Raw genomic sequence first — 13,189 nt, forward strand, 5'->3', positions numbered from 1 at the left:
CGGTGTCTGTTTTGCAGGTTATCAGAAGAACCATCTTTGCCGGATCTAACCCCTCGTGGGAAACATCAATTTAACCCCCAGATTATCCGTAATCTGCCCGGGGTCGATTAGTGTTTCTTCACCCGCAGACCCGAGACCAAGTAAAAGCATCCAAGAATTCTACTCAGGTTTAAAGCATTATGTAGACTCCATTCCCCAACAAAAACCGCGTCATCCGCATACAGAAAATGAGACAACACCAGGCCCTCCGCCCCACACTTTAACCCACGAAACAACCCCGTATCCATTGCCCGCTTCAACAAACAAGAAAGAGCTTCTATAGCTATCACAAAAAGAAAAGGGGACAACGGGTCCCCTTGTCGTAACCCCCGGAGCATTGAAATTCCGGGGTGGGCGACCCGTTTACCAACACCGAAGCCCTACTCGTTGAAAGGATAGCCGTTACCCACCTTCGCCACCTTACCGGGAAATTCATTTGTTCAAGAACCGCGTCTATAAAGCCCCAATTCAACGAATCATACGCCTTCTCGATGTCAACTTTAACGATCATCCCCCGTTTTTTTGTTCTATTCAACCATGCAACCACTTCGTTGAGAATAAGCGGGCCGTCCAGGATACTCCGGTTAGCAATAATTTTGTATATTTGTATGATCAGATGATGACTATGATACCGATAGGGCTGGTTGGATGAGTGGAGGGTGCTCAAAGGCAGGGCCGGCCCTAGGCATGGGCGAGCTGGACTCCCATTCGGGGCACGTTATTTTCGGGGGCCCTAAGTTCCGGTCGCCGGATTTTATGTTGAGCTTTTTCGACAATCTTTTGCCCCCATATTCAACCTAAAACCACTATCTCATTCTCTCTTTCTCCCCTCTCCGTTCATGAACATATAAAAAAGGTGAAGACAAGGAGAAGGTAGCTCATCGGAGTTGCAGAGAAGTGGAAAAGAGCCCGATGGAACAAGAAGTGATTTGTACCTTTTTAGCTTTCCTTTTTCTTTTTAATCTAATATTTAACTCTAATTTAATTAAATACTATTTAACAGGCTCGGTTTTGTACCTTTTTAGCTTTTCTTTTTTCTTTTTAAATTCAAGTTGATAAAGTAGGTAACTATTTTTCTAACTATGGAGTATTAAGCTCTAAATTTACTTACTATTATCAGTTTAAAATTATGAATCCATTTACTTTTTCATTGTTTATGTCATTTCGAGCATTATACATTACTTATATTATTATTTGTCATATATGTATTTATGTATATATACATTACTATTTTATTAAGAAAAGTATTAAGTTTTCTAACAAATTTATAACTAAATTAACATTTTTGTCATGTAAAAATGCTTAAGATTTCAACACCTAAACCCCTTAAGATTTCAACTCCTGAAATCTTTTATATATAGTATTAAAATTTTGGAGTTTCAACTACCGAAACTCTTGGGACTCGTAACCCGTATTTTTATTAGAGGCATACCACCATGTTTATTTTAAAACCATAGCCTCTTTTAAGCCAAACATTAATTCACATACTTGGACGCACAATCATTTATCAAATAATTATATATATGCATATCAAAATAAACATATATAAAACGCTTGTAAAAATAACATGATTATGGTCCGTGTACTTACCTCCTTGTGTTAGTAACGTGGGTGTAGACGACAACCGCTAATTTATAAAATCGCCTCCAAAATATACTAGAGCTTACTTGTTCTAAATATCTATCCGTTTAACAACTTAAGTATGTTGTTGGTTTGTAAAACTTTTGTACATATGAAGCATATATATATATACTCAAGAATTTCCTTGTTGGCCAAGAGTCTTCTTGATTAAGTTTGATTATTTTATTATTATTTTCAATCTTATCGGTATAGATAATAGGATATATATATATATATATATATATATATATATATATATATCTTTATTTATTTTAAATGCAAAATGCATCACCTTTTACTTACTCGTTAAGACTGAGAGCTCATTTTCATGTCTCCATATTATCCTTTCTTTCTTATTATATGTAATATTATTTAATAATATTGTTATTGCTACAAAGCTACATGAGCTTTTAAATTATAATAATAAGTATTTGTTTTATATCTTATTAGATGGTAAATAATTAAATATTAACGAATGCTCGTTTAAACGCCTCATATTTCAATTAGTCATTTTACTCGCTACTTACTCGTTTACTAATATTTGAAATATAGATTCCAAATATTTTATTTTTATCCACAAAATAGGATGTTACAAAATTTCAGCAATATGTTTTTAATTAACGTTGTGAAAAGTCTTTTGTCAACTTTCTTCACTACGTATACATAGGTAGCGTTTGGTATGCAGGAATGGATGATTGAATGGAATGACTCATTGTGAGGGAATGGAAAATAGTGTGTTTGGTTGACCAAAGGAATGGAATGACCAATTATCTAGTCCATTCCATTCCCTCTAAAATACCCCAATTTCATTCCATCCATACCCCATGTTTTTTTTTCCATTTCATTCTCTCATTCACCCTACATCACCTCCACCACCCTCCAACCACCACCACCACCCAACATCAACACCCACCACCACCACCAACCACTGCCACCAGCCACCACCACCAACCACTGCCACCAGCCACCACCACCGCCGCCCACCGCCGCCACCACCCACCTCCACCAACCATCGCCATCGATGCCAACCACCCAGCATCGCCCGCCGCATATATCAACCATCGCCCCACATCACACATGCCGCCCACCGTCACTTCTGCCCACCGCCGCCACTGCCACCAATCACCACCATCGGCGTCCACCTCCGCTACCACCACCTCCACAAACCATCGCCATAAGTGCCAGCCACCCACCACCTCCAGCCGCCCGCCGTATCCATCAATCATCACCCCACTATCACACCCGCCACCCACCGTCACCGCTGCGCACCAGCACCTCCACTGTTACCGCCACCGCTGTCACCACCACCACCACCACTCACTACCATTTTAATTTTATTTTTTTTATTTTTTTCTTACCTACCAACAATACAAAGTAATGATTAATTTCATTCTCATATGGCAACCAAACATTTTATTGGAATGGTAATAACTCATTCCATTCCTTTGTCCATTCCATTACCACGTCCATTCCATTCTATCGTCCATTTCATTACCCCATACCAAACAGACCCATAGATTTTAATTAACCCTCCAACATGCCTCCATACATACCATTTAACATTATATTAAACAAGTTTTATCCCTCGACGGGGGTTATTTACATACGTTTCTAATATTTATATATTTTTTGAATTTTAATTTATTTATTATAAGGAAGTTATTAATATATTTAGGGTTTGATGATAAATGATCTCATAAATAAATGATAAGTCATAACCCAGTTTAAAAGTTATCTGGGTTTGGTGAGACCCAAGACCCGCTTAATTTTTTCACTCTGAAATTGTTTTTAATTATAGATAATATTTTTTTCCATAAATCAGATGTTAATTTTTAGGAAAATTGGATTGTAATAATCCTAACTTAATGCAGTTGGCCGATAATAATCCCAACTTTAAAAATAGCTGTCACTGGTCCCAACTTTCACACTATTTGTTTTCATTGAACCTCCGTTAAAAAAAACTTAACGACGTTAAGTTTTTTCCAAATTTCAGATTGATTTTTTAGGGCTTTTGATCGGAATGAGAATGTGAATCGATTGATGTAAAACTTAACTTGAAATAATGCTTCAAACAGCTTGATTTTTGTTAATTAAAAGTTTAAACACCGGAATTGAAGCATCTTTTAGTCATTTGGACCACCGTTTGGAGGTAAGTTTTACATTCATCGACTTGCATCCTCATTCCGATCAAAAGCCATAAAATATCAATTTGAAATTTTGAAAAAACTTAACGCCGTTAAGTTTTTTTTAACGGTGGTCAAATGAAAACAAATAGGTTGAAAGTTGGGACCAGTGACAGCTATTTTCAAAGTTGGGATTATTATCGGCCAAATGCATTAAGTTGGGATTATTAAAATCCAATTTTCTTAATTTTTAGTATATCCCTATTTTATAGGATTTTCATATCAAATATTTGTTCAGATTAATTTTTAATTTAATGAGATGTTATAACCTATTTACGCGCTATCTAGGTTTGGTGAGACCGATTCCCGTTAATCCATGTCACATGCATGAGTAATATTTATTTAAATATAAAATAATATGGTAACTTAAAAATACGTGTAAAGTAACAACTAACCAGATAACCTTTAAAGATTTCATTTATATATATTTAAAACTTTTGGTCATTGACATTCTATTAGTTTCTTATAGACTTGTGTTTTTTTGCATACTAAGTATGCAATAGTTTTGAAAATTGAATTAAATTAATCAGAAAGGATAATAACACCAAATAATCTATAATATATATATACGAAAACATAAAAATCCTACGTGTCGCGATGTGGTCGCTTTCTCTGTTTTTGGAGTCATCAGATTTGCTTGATTTTTAAATAGAGACTTCTCATGCATTGACCCGAATTCATGGGTATGAGTCTTATCAAACCTATATATTTTTAAACGGGTTATAACATCTCAATAAATTAAAAACTAATATCACTAAATATTTGATACAAAAATCCTATAAAGTAGGGATTTACTAAAAATTAATATTTGATTTATTTAAAAATATATATATTATTTATAATTAAAAAAATCAATTTTATAGTAAAAAAAAATAAACTGGTATTGAGTCTCATCAAACCCATATAACTTTTAAATCGTGTTATAAATCTCATTTATTTGTGAAACAGTTTATCATCAAACCATAAGTATATTATTAACTTTCATATAATTAAAAAATAAGAATAAATATTAGAAACAAATAATATAAAAGAACCCCCGTAATACGGGGGATAAAAACTAGCTTAAATATATATTTTGAATATTACACTCAATCTTTTAGCATGCTTAATTTAAATACATATATATTTAGAATAATAATAATATTATTAATAATAAATAAATAAAAAGATATTAAATTTGTATTATATTAGATTTAAATTTGACATGAAAACCCCCCGCCACTAGTTTCAAATTCAGACAGCCCGCCCCCAAATCATATCATTCAAAACCCCTATCCATCAATCCAACGTTAATCTGATTCTAACACACACACACACCACCACCACCACCACCACCAACACCAACATCATACACATGTCTTCTTCTAGATCATCTTCTCGCTACACCACCCGCTCCTCCGCCCAGTCCGACCCATCTTCTTCATCCGACCTCAAACCCATCTCATCCCACGCTCTCACCCGATCCAAATCCACCAAGACTGATGCAAACTTAACTTCCATGGTCAAGAAGTTCATGTCCGCAAAGCCCAAGTCACGGGACTTGGCGGGTGTCATCGCGGATGATATTCGGAAGAAGGGGGTTATCGGTAATGGCTCTGGGTCTTCGGCGTTTGTGGGGTTGCATAAGAAGTTGTTTGGGAGTGGTGGGAAAAGTGAGGGGAAGAGTAAGAAGGCGTTGTTGACGGATGTGAAGACGAATGCGAATGCGAGGACGTTGGCGATGGTGTTGAGGAGTGAGAGGGAGCTTTTGAGTCAGAGTAAGGATCAGGAGTTGGAGATTAAGGAGCTTAAGTTGATGCTCGAGGAGAAAAATAGAGAGGTAGTTAAAGTTAATGTACAGATTAAATTAACGTGCTAACCGTGGAAATCAAGTAGTGTAATTATGTACTTACAACGTGGTGTAATTACACTATGCTGTAATTACACTATGTTGTATGTATAATTACATTACTTGATTCTCACAGTTAGCACGTTAATTTCATTTGTATTTGATTCAAACCCTGTTATTGATTTATAATGTTTTTGTTTAGATTTCGGTTCTTGAATTGGTATAGAATAATAGGGAGGTAGTTTGTTGTTATAATATTTACTTTTATGTTTATTGTTGATTTCGATATAACGTTTTCGTTTATATTTCGGTTATTGAATTGGTATAGAACAATTTATTATGTATGTATGTTTGGTTCGGACTCGAGAGGATAGTTACCAAAATCACTAAAATGTTTTTTTATCAGTAATTTAGCTTTAATTCTGTATCTGCAACTACTACAAATATGTACGGGTGTTCTTTATTTGAATCGGACATGAATAACCCGAAATTGGTTCGAACTGAATTCGAATAAAAAGGGGTAGCGGAGCAGCTTGTTGCCCTGTTGCCTTCTGTTTCGATGTAATCACTACTTTTCGGTTATAACTCTAAATCAAATTTGATAAAAAAAAATAAAAAATAAAAATTTTGAAGTGGAGTCGAATGACCCGAATAAGATTTATCTATATATTTTAATTTTAATTTTATATATAATTTCAAAATTCAAATGGGCTGCTTTTACTTTAAGTTGTGTTCTAATTTTTGTTGGGACTGATTTGTATCATTTTGGAAGCTATTGTTTAGTGTATATGTTCTTAGGCATTTTGACTTATTTTAGTTATGTCTTGATGTTGATTTTGCAACTACTGTGGGGTTCATGACTTCACGTACCAAGTTGAAGTATTATGTATGAATTAGATATTAGTTTAGGAAATTTTGAGAATTAAATCAGTTTTTCTTTTTATTTTGGTTTATTCAAATATTTTTAAATCCAAGTCGAATTCGAATTCAGTTTTGAAGTTTTCAAAATCAAATAATTTGATTTGAAGAACCTGAATACGACTCAATGAATACCCCGACATACACTAATGGATTCATTTCTTCTGAACCGATAATTGCATTCGTATGTTTCTGTAAAACAATATTTGATTTAATTACCCATTCTCCAAGTGCTGCTTCTTTTAATTTGCGTACTAAATATGTAATTTTTCAAATGACCTTGTGGTGGATCTATAATGTCTTCTTTTTTAAAAATAGTTTTTTTTTTTTTAGATTTGCCACTGTTGATGAATTCTGACTGATCTTGTACATAACTATTTATTGTAATTGTTTTGAAAGCAAGTCAATATGACAAGGAAGGTTGTGTTTTATTTGAGCTAGAAAATTGTGTTGTAGTATAGAAAAAGTTGCAAGCTGCTATACAGTAGTACTAATATTAGACGATATGCAGGTTGATAAGTTGAAAGATCTGTGTTTGAAACAAAGGGAAGAGATAAAGGCGTTGAAGGACGCCGTTCTGTTCCCAGATGTCATGCTTCAAAAGAAGCAGGAGGAAGTTGTCGGAAAACAAGTCATCCCTAATCTACAAAGGCAGGTTACGTCTCTCACAGGCCAACTTCAATGTCTTGCTCAGGAGCTAGCAGAGGTCAGTCAGTCGGTCGGTCATATTATATTATTCACAATTAGCATCTGCATATTCAATCGGTTTATTTTATACATGTTTGGTGGTTGAGAAAAATAGGTGAAAGCCGACAAGTATTCGGTCATGGGATGCTACGAGAGTCCTCCAAGAACACCAACACACGAGCAAGAAGACGCAGCCAATTCCCTGGTAAAAATGTTTCATAATATGTTTAAACTTATGTTAAGTTTTAACGTATATTATTAATATTAATATAACGATTCAGGAGTTGACCTCCACCACACCTGGTAGTCCAGATGACATGTTTTTGAATGACTTAAATCCTTGTTTAACACCTTACGCTAACTTCAAGTCCAAGTCGAAGGTAAGTACTAAGTACTAAGTAAAACATGACCTCACCTATCTTTATTGTGTTCGGTTTTTGACGTTGAAAATGCAGGATTTTGAAAACCGAAGGTGTCATGAGACGGGGTTTGGTAGAAAGTTATCGAAAAGTTCAAATGGTGAACACCCTGCCAAGAGTTTCAGTCGCAGGTCGGATGAATACATATATGGTGGATGGTAATAAGTCTGTTGTTGATGGAATGCCAATCGTATTTGTCAACCTTTAAATAAACGTGTTTGATCTTTGGTACAATTTTGTCGTGAATTACTAGTATGTGAAAATCGCTCATAAACTAAACTTGAAGTTCCTACATGGCTACATACATGAGTTATAATTATAAATGATATATTTGTTGTGATAGTTGAATATAAGTAAACATAATCACCGGTACATGTATTGTTTATCGTTTACATAACAATCGAAAGTTATTACAAACATATCCTAGAGGCTTAAAAGGTAACAATCAGGATTACCAAGCTTTATTTTCATACAAACGAAAGAGGCTAAACGCAGATATCGCGGAGACAATGATCATGCTTCCACAAGCAAAAACCGAACTTGCTATCCCTTCTCCAACTTGATTACAGAATTTCCCATACATGTCACACACCTTCATCCATTGAAGTTCCGGTTCCCCGATTTTCGCAAAGGCTGCTGACTGTGCTGCAGCCCCTATTGCCGCCACGATCATATAAGCCATAACCTGCAATATCAGTGTTTTAATTGTTTATATCATACATGCTAAAAAGACAAACTTTTCAAAGGATATATATGTTATTGTGTATACCAAACTTGTCTCATGTCTTTATATATATATTATATATATAGATAGAGATAGATAAAGAGGATTGGCATATTTAACATTAAAGATGGTCTCAGAGAAGTAAATGATGTGAACAGAACATATAAGGCTGAGGGGTGTGGGGCGCTAACCTGGGCGCGTGAGCCCCTCCGCTCGCGCCCCCAGGCGCTAACCCCACACCACCAGGGCGCGAACCGGGGCGCGAATGGGGCGCGAGCGCGAGTCCCCAGGCAAGCGTGAGTGTGGTCGCGGGAGAAGAGAGAGAAAGAGCCGTTGTGGAGGCATGAAAGAGCCGTTGAGCTCCAATATTTTAAAAAAAAAAACCTTAAAAACCTCTATATAATACCCCAAATTACTCCCATTTCAACCATATCAAAACACAATTTCACCTTACAAACTCCTATATAATATCCCAAACTCCTATATAATACCCAAAAATGTCTGGAAATTGGTACCCAAACCTAGATTCAGATTATATTGACGACGATTTATGGTCGTCACCAGACCAACCGATGTTTTATTCGGGGCCGCAAGAAACATCCGGCTTTCAACCATCCAACATACAACCGTCTCCTAACTTTGTTGTTCCAGAGACACAAGAATCACACGGTGATGCTACGGGAGCAAGAAGACGCGTCCACCGGAAAAAACAACTTGCAACGGACGGGCCGGGACCGGCTTCGACTCCGAGGACGAAACGGAAAACCACTCCGTGGTCATCGGATGAGAAGGAAGCCTTGTGTCGGGCTTGGATAGTCATTTCTGAGGATCGGCGTTGCGGTAATTGTTTTAACGTTTTTAAAAATGATTTTTAATAAAAAAGTTAAATAAAAAAGTTAACTGGATATCTAATTTAATTATTCATTTTGCAGCCGACTACCAAAAAAGCAAGGTTTTTTGGACAAAGGTTAGGGAGACGTTCTATACGCTCGTTGGGAGTACAGAGCGAAACGCCGATATGATTTCGGGTCGGTGGTCCGAAATCAGAAAATTTGTCGGCTTGTTTACTAATCTTTTCAACAGGAACGCCGGTCGTATGAGACCAAGTGGCAGTGATGATTTGGCGGTTTACAATTTCACGGTCGAAGAGTGGAGGCAGGAGTGTTTGCGGAGGTATGTGATGGTGAAGACGTGGGACGATTTAAAGTTGTGGGAGAGGTTGAAAAGGTGTTCCAAGTGGGTTGAGCTGGTGGCGCCGGACCTTGATGCGGAAGTAGGGCCGAAACGGACTAAAACTAGTTCGTCTGGAGCGTATAGCACTTCCGCCGGGTCGGATTGCCGCGTTGGATTCGACCTAAACATTGCGGGGGAGGAAACGTCTTCACCGCCGAGGAGGCGGCCATTGGGAAGGGACGCCAAGGGGAAAAAACCGGCTGAGGGGGGAGCCGTAAACATCGTCGATCTTGTTGAATCCCTCAATAAATTCAACAAAACCATGGAGGTGGTCTCTAATGACAAAAAGGAAAAAAGTCGAATGAGAGATTTGGACTTCCTTACTAGAGACTTCAGTAACCTAAATCCGGTCGATCAAATGCTGATGGAAAAGCAAAAGGAACGTATCCGAAAGAGGTTGATCGAAGAAGACCAAGCCGAAGAATAAGAATAATGTTTTTTTTAGTACTTTTATTTTTATTTTATTTTTAGATATTAATGTATTTTTTTTTAATGTGTGTTTTTTTTAATAATTTATGAGATTTTTTAATAATACGTTTTTTGAATATATTTATAAAAAAATAAAAAAAAAAATCCGCTGGAGCCCCTGCTGGAGCCCCTCCACACCAGGGCCAGGGGCTCCAACAGGGGCTTCAACACCCCCCTTATCCAGTTTCTCTCTCTGCCACACGTCACAATATTATTGGCTGGAGCCCCCACTCTCGCCCCCATTAGAGCCCCCACACCCCTCAGCCTAAAGATAAGTTAATATTCCCATTCTGGTCCAGAACAGAACAATAACATATTATTCAATTTTTTCTAGTCAATTTTTTTATTATTATTATTATTATGGGCTCATGGGGACTCTAAACATACATACATACATACAAGGCACAGACAACAAGACCATCCATCAATCCACCAAAGCCATCTTTGCATTAATTTGTTCTGCATTAAACATTAACCATAGCCCCCATACAAATAGGCTTGTAATTTGTAAACGAATTGAACAAACACGAACGAGGGCATACAATCGAAAATTGTGTTTGTTCATGTTCGTGTTCGTTCATTTATAACCTAAACGAATAGTTCACAAATGGAAACAAACATAAATGAACATAACACACAAACTTAAGCGAACAATTGAACAAACAAACGAACACAACAAGTATATATAATTGAAACCGGCCCCTTTTATGTTTATAGGATTTGGATCAAATACAAATAAAATTAACGTGCTAATTGTGAGAATCAAGTAGAGTAATTATGTAATTACTCAATGACGTAATTACATAATTACTCCACTTGTATATATAATTACTCTACTTGATTCTCACAATTAGCACGTTAATTTCATTTGTACGATAACTATCCCCTATGTTTACATTTATATAAATATAACTACTTATGTAATTATTAAAATTTAAAATAACATATACGAACAATCGTAAATAAGCGAACATAAATGAATGAACATAAACGTTCACGAAGATAAACGAACGAACAAAATGTGTGTTCATGTTCATTCATTAAATTTAATGAACAATTTTTTTTTCATATTCGTTCGGTTATTAAATAAACGTATGTAAACGAACTCCCCGACGAACAGTTCATGAACATTCGGTTTGTTTACAGAACTACAATATCAATACAATTGGTACCTGATCACCAGAGAAAATAAGCCAAGCCAAGGGCTTATTAAACAACACACTTCCCCTAACCATGGCCACCACACACCTAAGAGTCTGCACCAGTGAATACACTGCAGCTAGCCCATTCACCACAACCAAAATCCTATAGCAATCAACAAACAACACATAAACTTATATACAATCTTTACCATCAAACATAATAATATTAAAAACTCAAAATATGTATAAAAACTTACACAAGTGACTTCATGTCTGTGAACTTGGCCTTTTTCTGAACACCAAATATTTCTTTAACCTGAGTATCAGTGGCCACAAGAAGAGCAGCAACAAGGGCTAGCCCACAAACAGCAGTCCTTAATATTAACTCAGCAAGTTTGACTTTCCGGTCAACTGCTTTCATGTCATTCATATGATACTTCCCAGGGCTCACACCAACACCCAAATAGTTACTCATGTTTATGTTTTAGTGGCTAACACTTTTTATGAAATATGATATGATTATTTCACACGCTTAGTTTGTGGACTTGTAGACGAAATCATGTATAATTTGACACCTTAAATAGCCAACCCACCTAACACCATTTCTATTATAATATTATTATTATTAATATTATATATTTTTTCTTTTCACTTTATTATTACATATGTCCATGTCTCATGATTGCCACATATTTTCCTCCCATCACTTTTAAATCAAATCACATTTATTATTTATTTATTTTCTTAACGGAAAAAATATTATGAGTTTTACGACGATTTGTAAGTAACGACGTTAGAATCCTGTTAGTTACGGAGCGTTGGGAATAAATATGTTAAAAGTTGGAACCATTAGCAACCAATTTGTTAGTTGAGACAGCTGACTACCAAAATATAATAGTTGAGATTGATAAAAACAGATCCATCTAATATTATTCGGGTCAAGTTATTTTACAAAGGAGAATAAAAAATGAGAAAGATGAGAATGATTTGTAGGAAAAAAAAACCCTTCAAAAAAAAATCATAACTCAAAATATAATAAAAAAATGAAAAAAGTAAAAACATAAAAATGTTTTCACCGTTTTTCTCGTTCTCATATAGAAAAAACACAATGGTAAGTGAAAAAAGTCTTTGTGTCTTTTTGTTTATCATTGTGTTTTATGTTTATTTTCGTCATTGATTGTGTCTTTGATCTTGGCATTGTGTCTTTTTGTCAATTTTTTTTTGTATTTTTGTTGATCAAGAATGATGGTGGAAACATTTTAGTTTTTTTAATTTTTTTCGTTTTTTATTTATATTTTGAGTTATGATTTTTTTAAATTTATTGGTAAGGATTTTTGTGTGGTCATAAATTCTTCTAACACTTTTTATTTTTGTTTCTATTTGTATTTTAACTTTACCCGTATTATTATATCTTTTTTCTTTTCACTTTATTGCATACTAGGTTAAAGACCCGTGTATTACACGGGCTGGGAAAAAAATATTAAAAACAACACATTTACATATAGAATCATAGAATCAAAGTTGGATTATGATATAATCATAACATAAATGAGGCAATTTTAGGACCTGATTAGGTTCATAAACTTATGCAATACAATTAATAGGCCAAGTTTCTATGGCCTCATAAGTGTTGTTATTAGGATTGTAACCATGAACGATGTCCATTAAGGATGTGTTTCTTCCATAATATGTTTTAACTGCAAACAACTTTTCGGCCATTATGGATGTCTTTCTTCCATAACAATGCAAACTTATTAATAAGTGTGCAATCTTCTAATTTAAAAAACATTGAACAATATAAAAAGTTACATCTTTATCTTTATTAATTATCAAGAACACTATTGTAAGATCTTGTTTGTTGTCCAATTCATCGATTTTGGCGGTCATCATATACAAATTAATTCATCAAAACCAATTTCACCACTGAC

At 35.3% G+C, this 13,189-nt stretch overlaps 2 protein-coding genes across 2 annotated transcripts; one reads left to right on the forward strand and one right to left on the reverse strand.

Annotated features, from left to right (window-relative positions):
• Positions 1 to 5,186: 5,186 nt before the first annotated feature.
• On the forward strand, positions 5,187 to 7,894 carry LOC143605266 (uncharacterized). The gene is made up of 5 exons (XM_077081442.1): positions 5,187 to 5,661; positions 7,100 to 7,294; positions 7,391 to 7,480; positions 7,557 to 7,655; positions 7,731 to 7,894. The coding sequence occupies exons 1-5, from the start codon at positions 5,197 to 5,199 to the stop codon at positions 7,854 to 7,856; spliced, it is 975 nt and encodes a 324-aa protein (XP_076937557.1). The 5' UTR covers positions 5,187 to 5,196; the 3' UTR covers positions 7,857 to 7,894.
• Positions 7,895 to 8,138: 244 nt separating this feature from the next.
• LOC143605265 (CASP-like protein 2B1) lies at positions 8,139 to 11,792 on the reverse strand. The gene is made up of 3 exons (XM_077081441.1): positions 11,519 to 11,792; positions 11,292 to 11,424; positions 8,139 to 8,379 (listed from the first exon to the last, which is right to left on the reverse strand). The coding sequence occupies exons 1-3, from the start codon at positions 11,734 to 11,736 to the stop codon at positions 8,146 to 8,148; spliced, it is 585 nt and encodes a 194-aa protein (XP_076937556.1). The 5' UTR covers positions 11,737 to 11,792; the 3' UTR covers positions 8,139 to 8,145.
• Between the last annotated feature and the right edge of the window lie 1,397 nt (positions 11,793 to 13,189).

This window comes from Bidens hawaiensis, unplaced genomic scaffold (genome assembly GCF_021521415.1).
Source record: "Bidens hawaiensis isolate Kalapana, Puna unplaced genomic scaffold, B.hawaiensis_p1.1 tig00068830_1, whole genome shotgun sequence".
In the NCBI taxonomy this organism is placed as follows: Eukaryota; Viridiplantae; Streptophyta; class Magnoliopsida; order Asterales; family Asteraceae; genus Bidens; species Bidens hawaiensis.

Coding starts and splice junctions, on each gene's coding strand:
- LOC143605266 (XM_077081442.1), top strand. CDS start 5,197: ATGTCTTCTTCTAGATCATCTTCTCGCTACACCACCCGCTCCTCCGCC. Junction 7,481..7,556: donor AAGACGCAGCCAATTCCCTG/GTAAAAATGTTT, acceptor ATAACGATTCAG/GAGTTGACCTCCACCACACC. Junction 7,656..7,730: donor ACTTCAAGTCCAAGTCGAAG/GTAAGTACTAAG, acceptor TTGAAAATGCAG/GATTTTGAAAACCGAAGGTG.
- LOC143605265 (XM_077081441.1), bottom strand. CDS start 11,736: ATGAGTAACTATTTGGGTGTTGGTGTGAGCCCTGGGAAGTATCATATG. Junction 11,425..11,518: donor ACAGACATGAAGTCACTTGT/GTAAGTTTTTAT, acceptor TGATTGCTATAG/GATTTTGGTTGTGGTGAATG. Junction 8,380..11,291: donor TTATTTTCTCTGGTGATCAG/GTACCAATTGTA, acceptor CTGATATTGCAG/GTTATGGCTTATATGATCGT.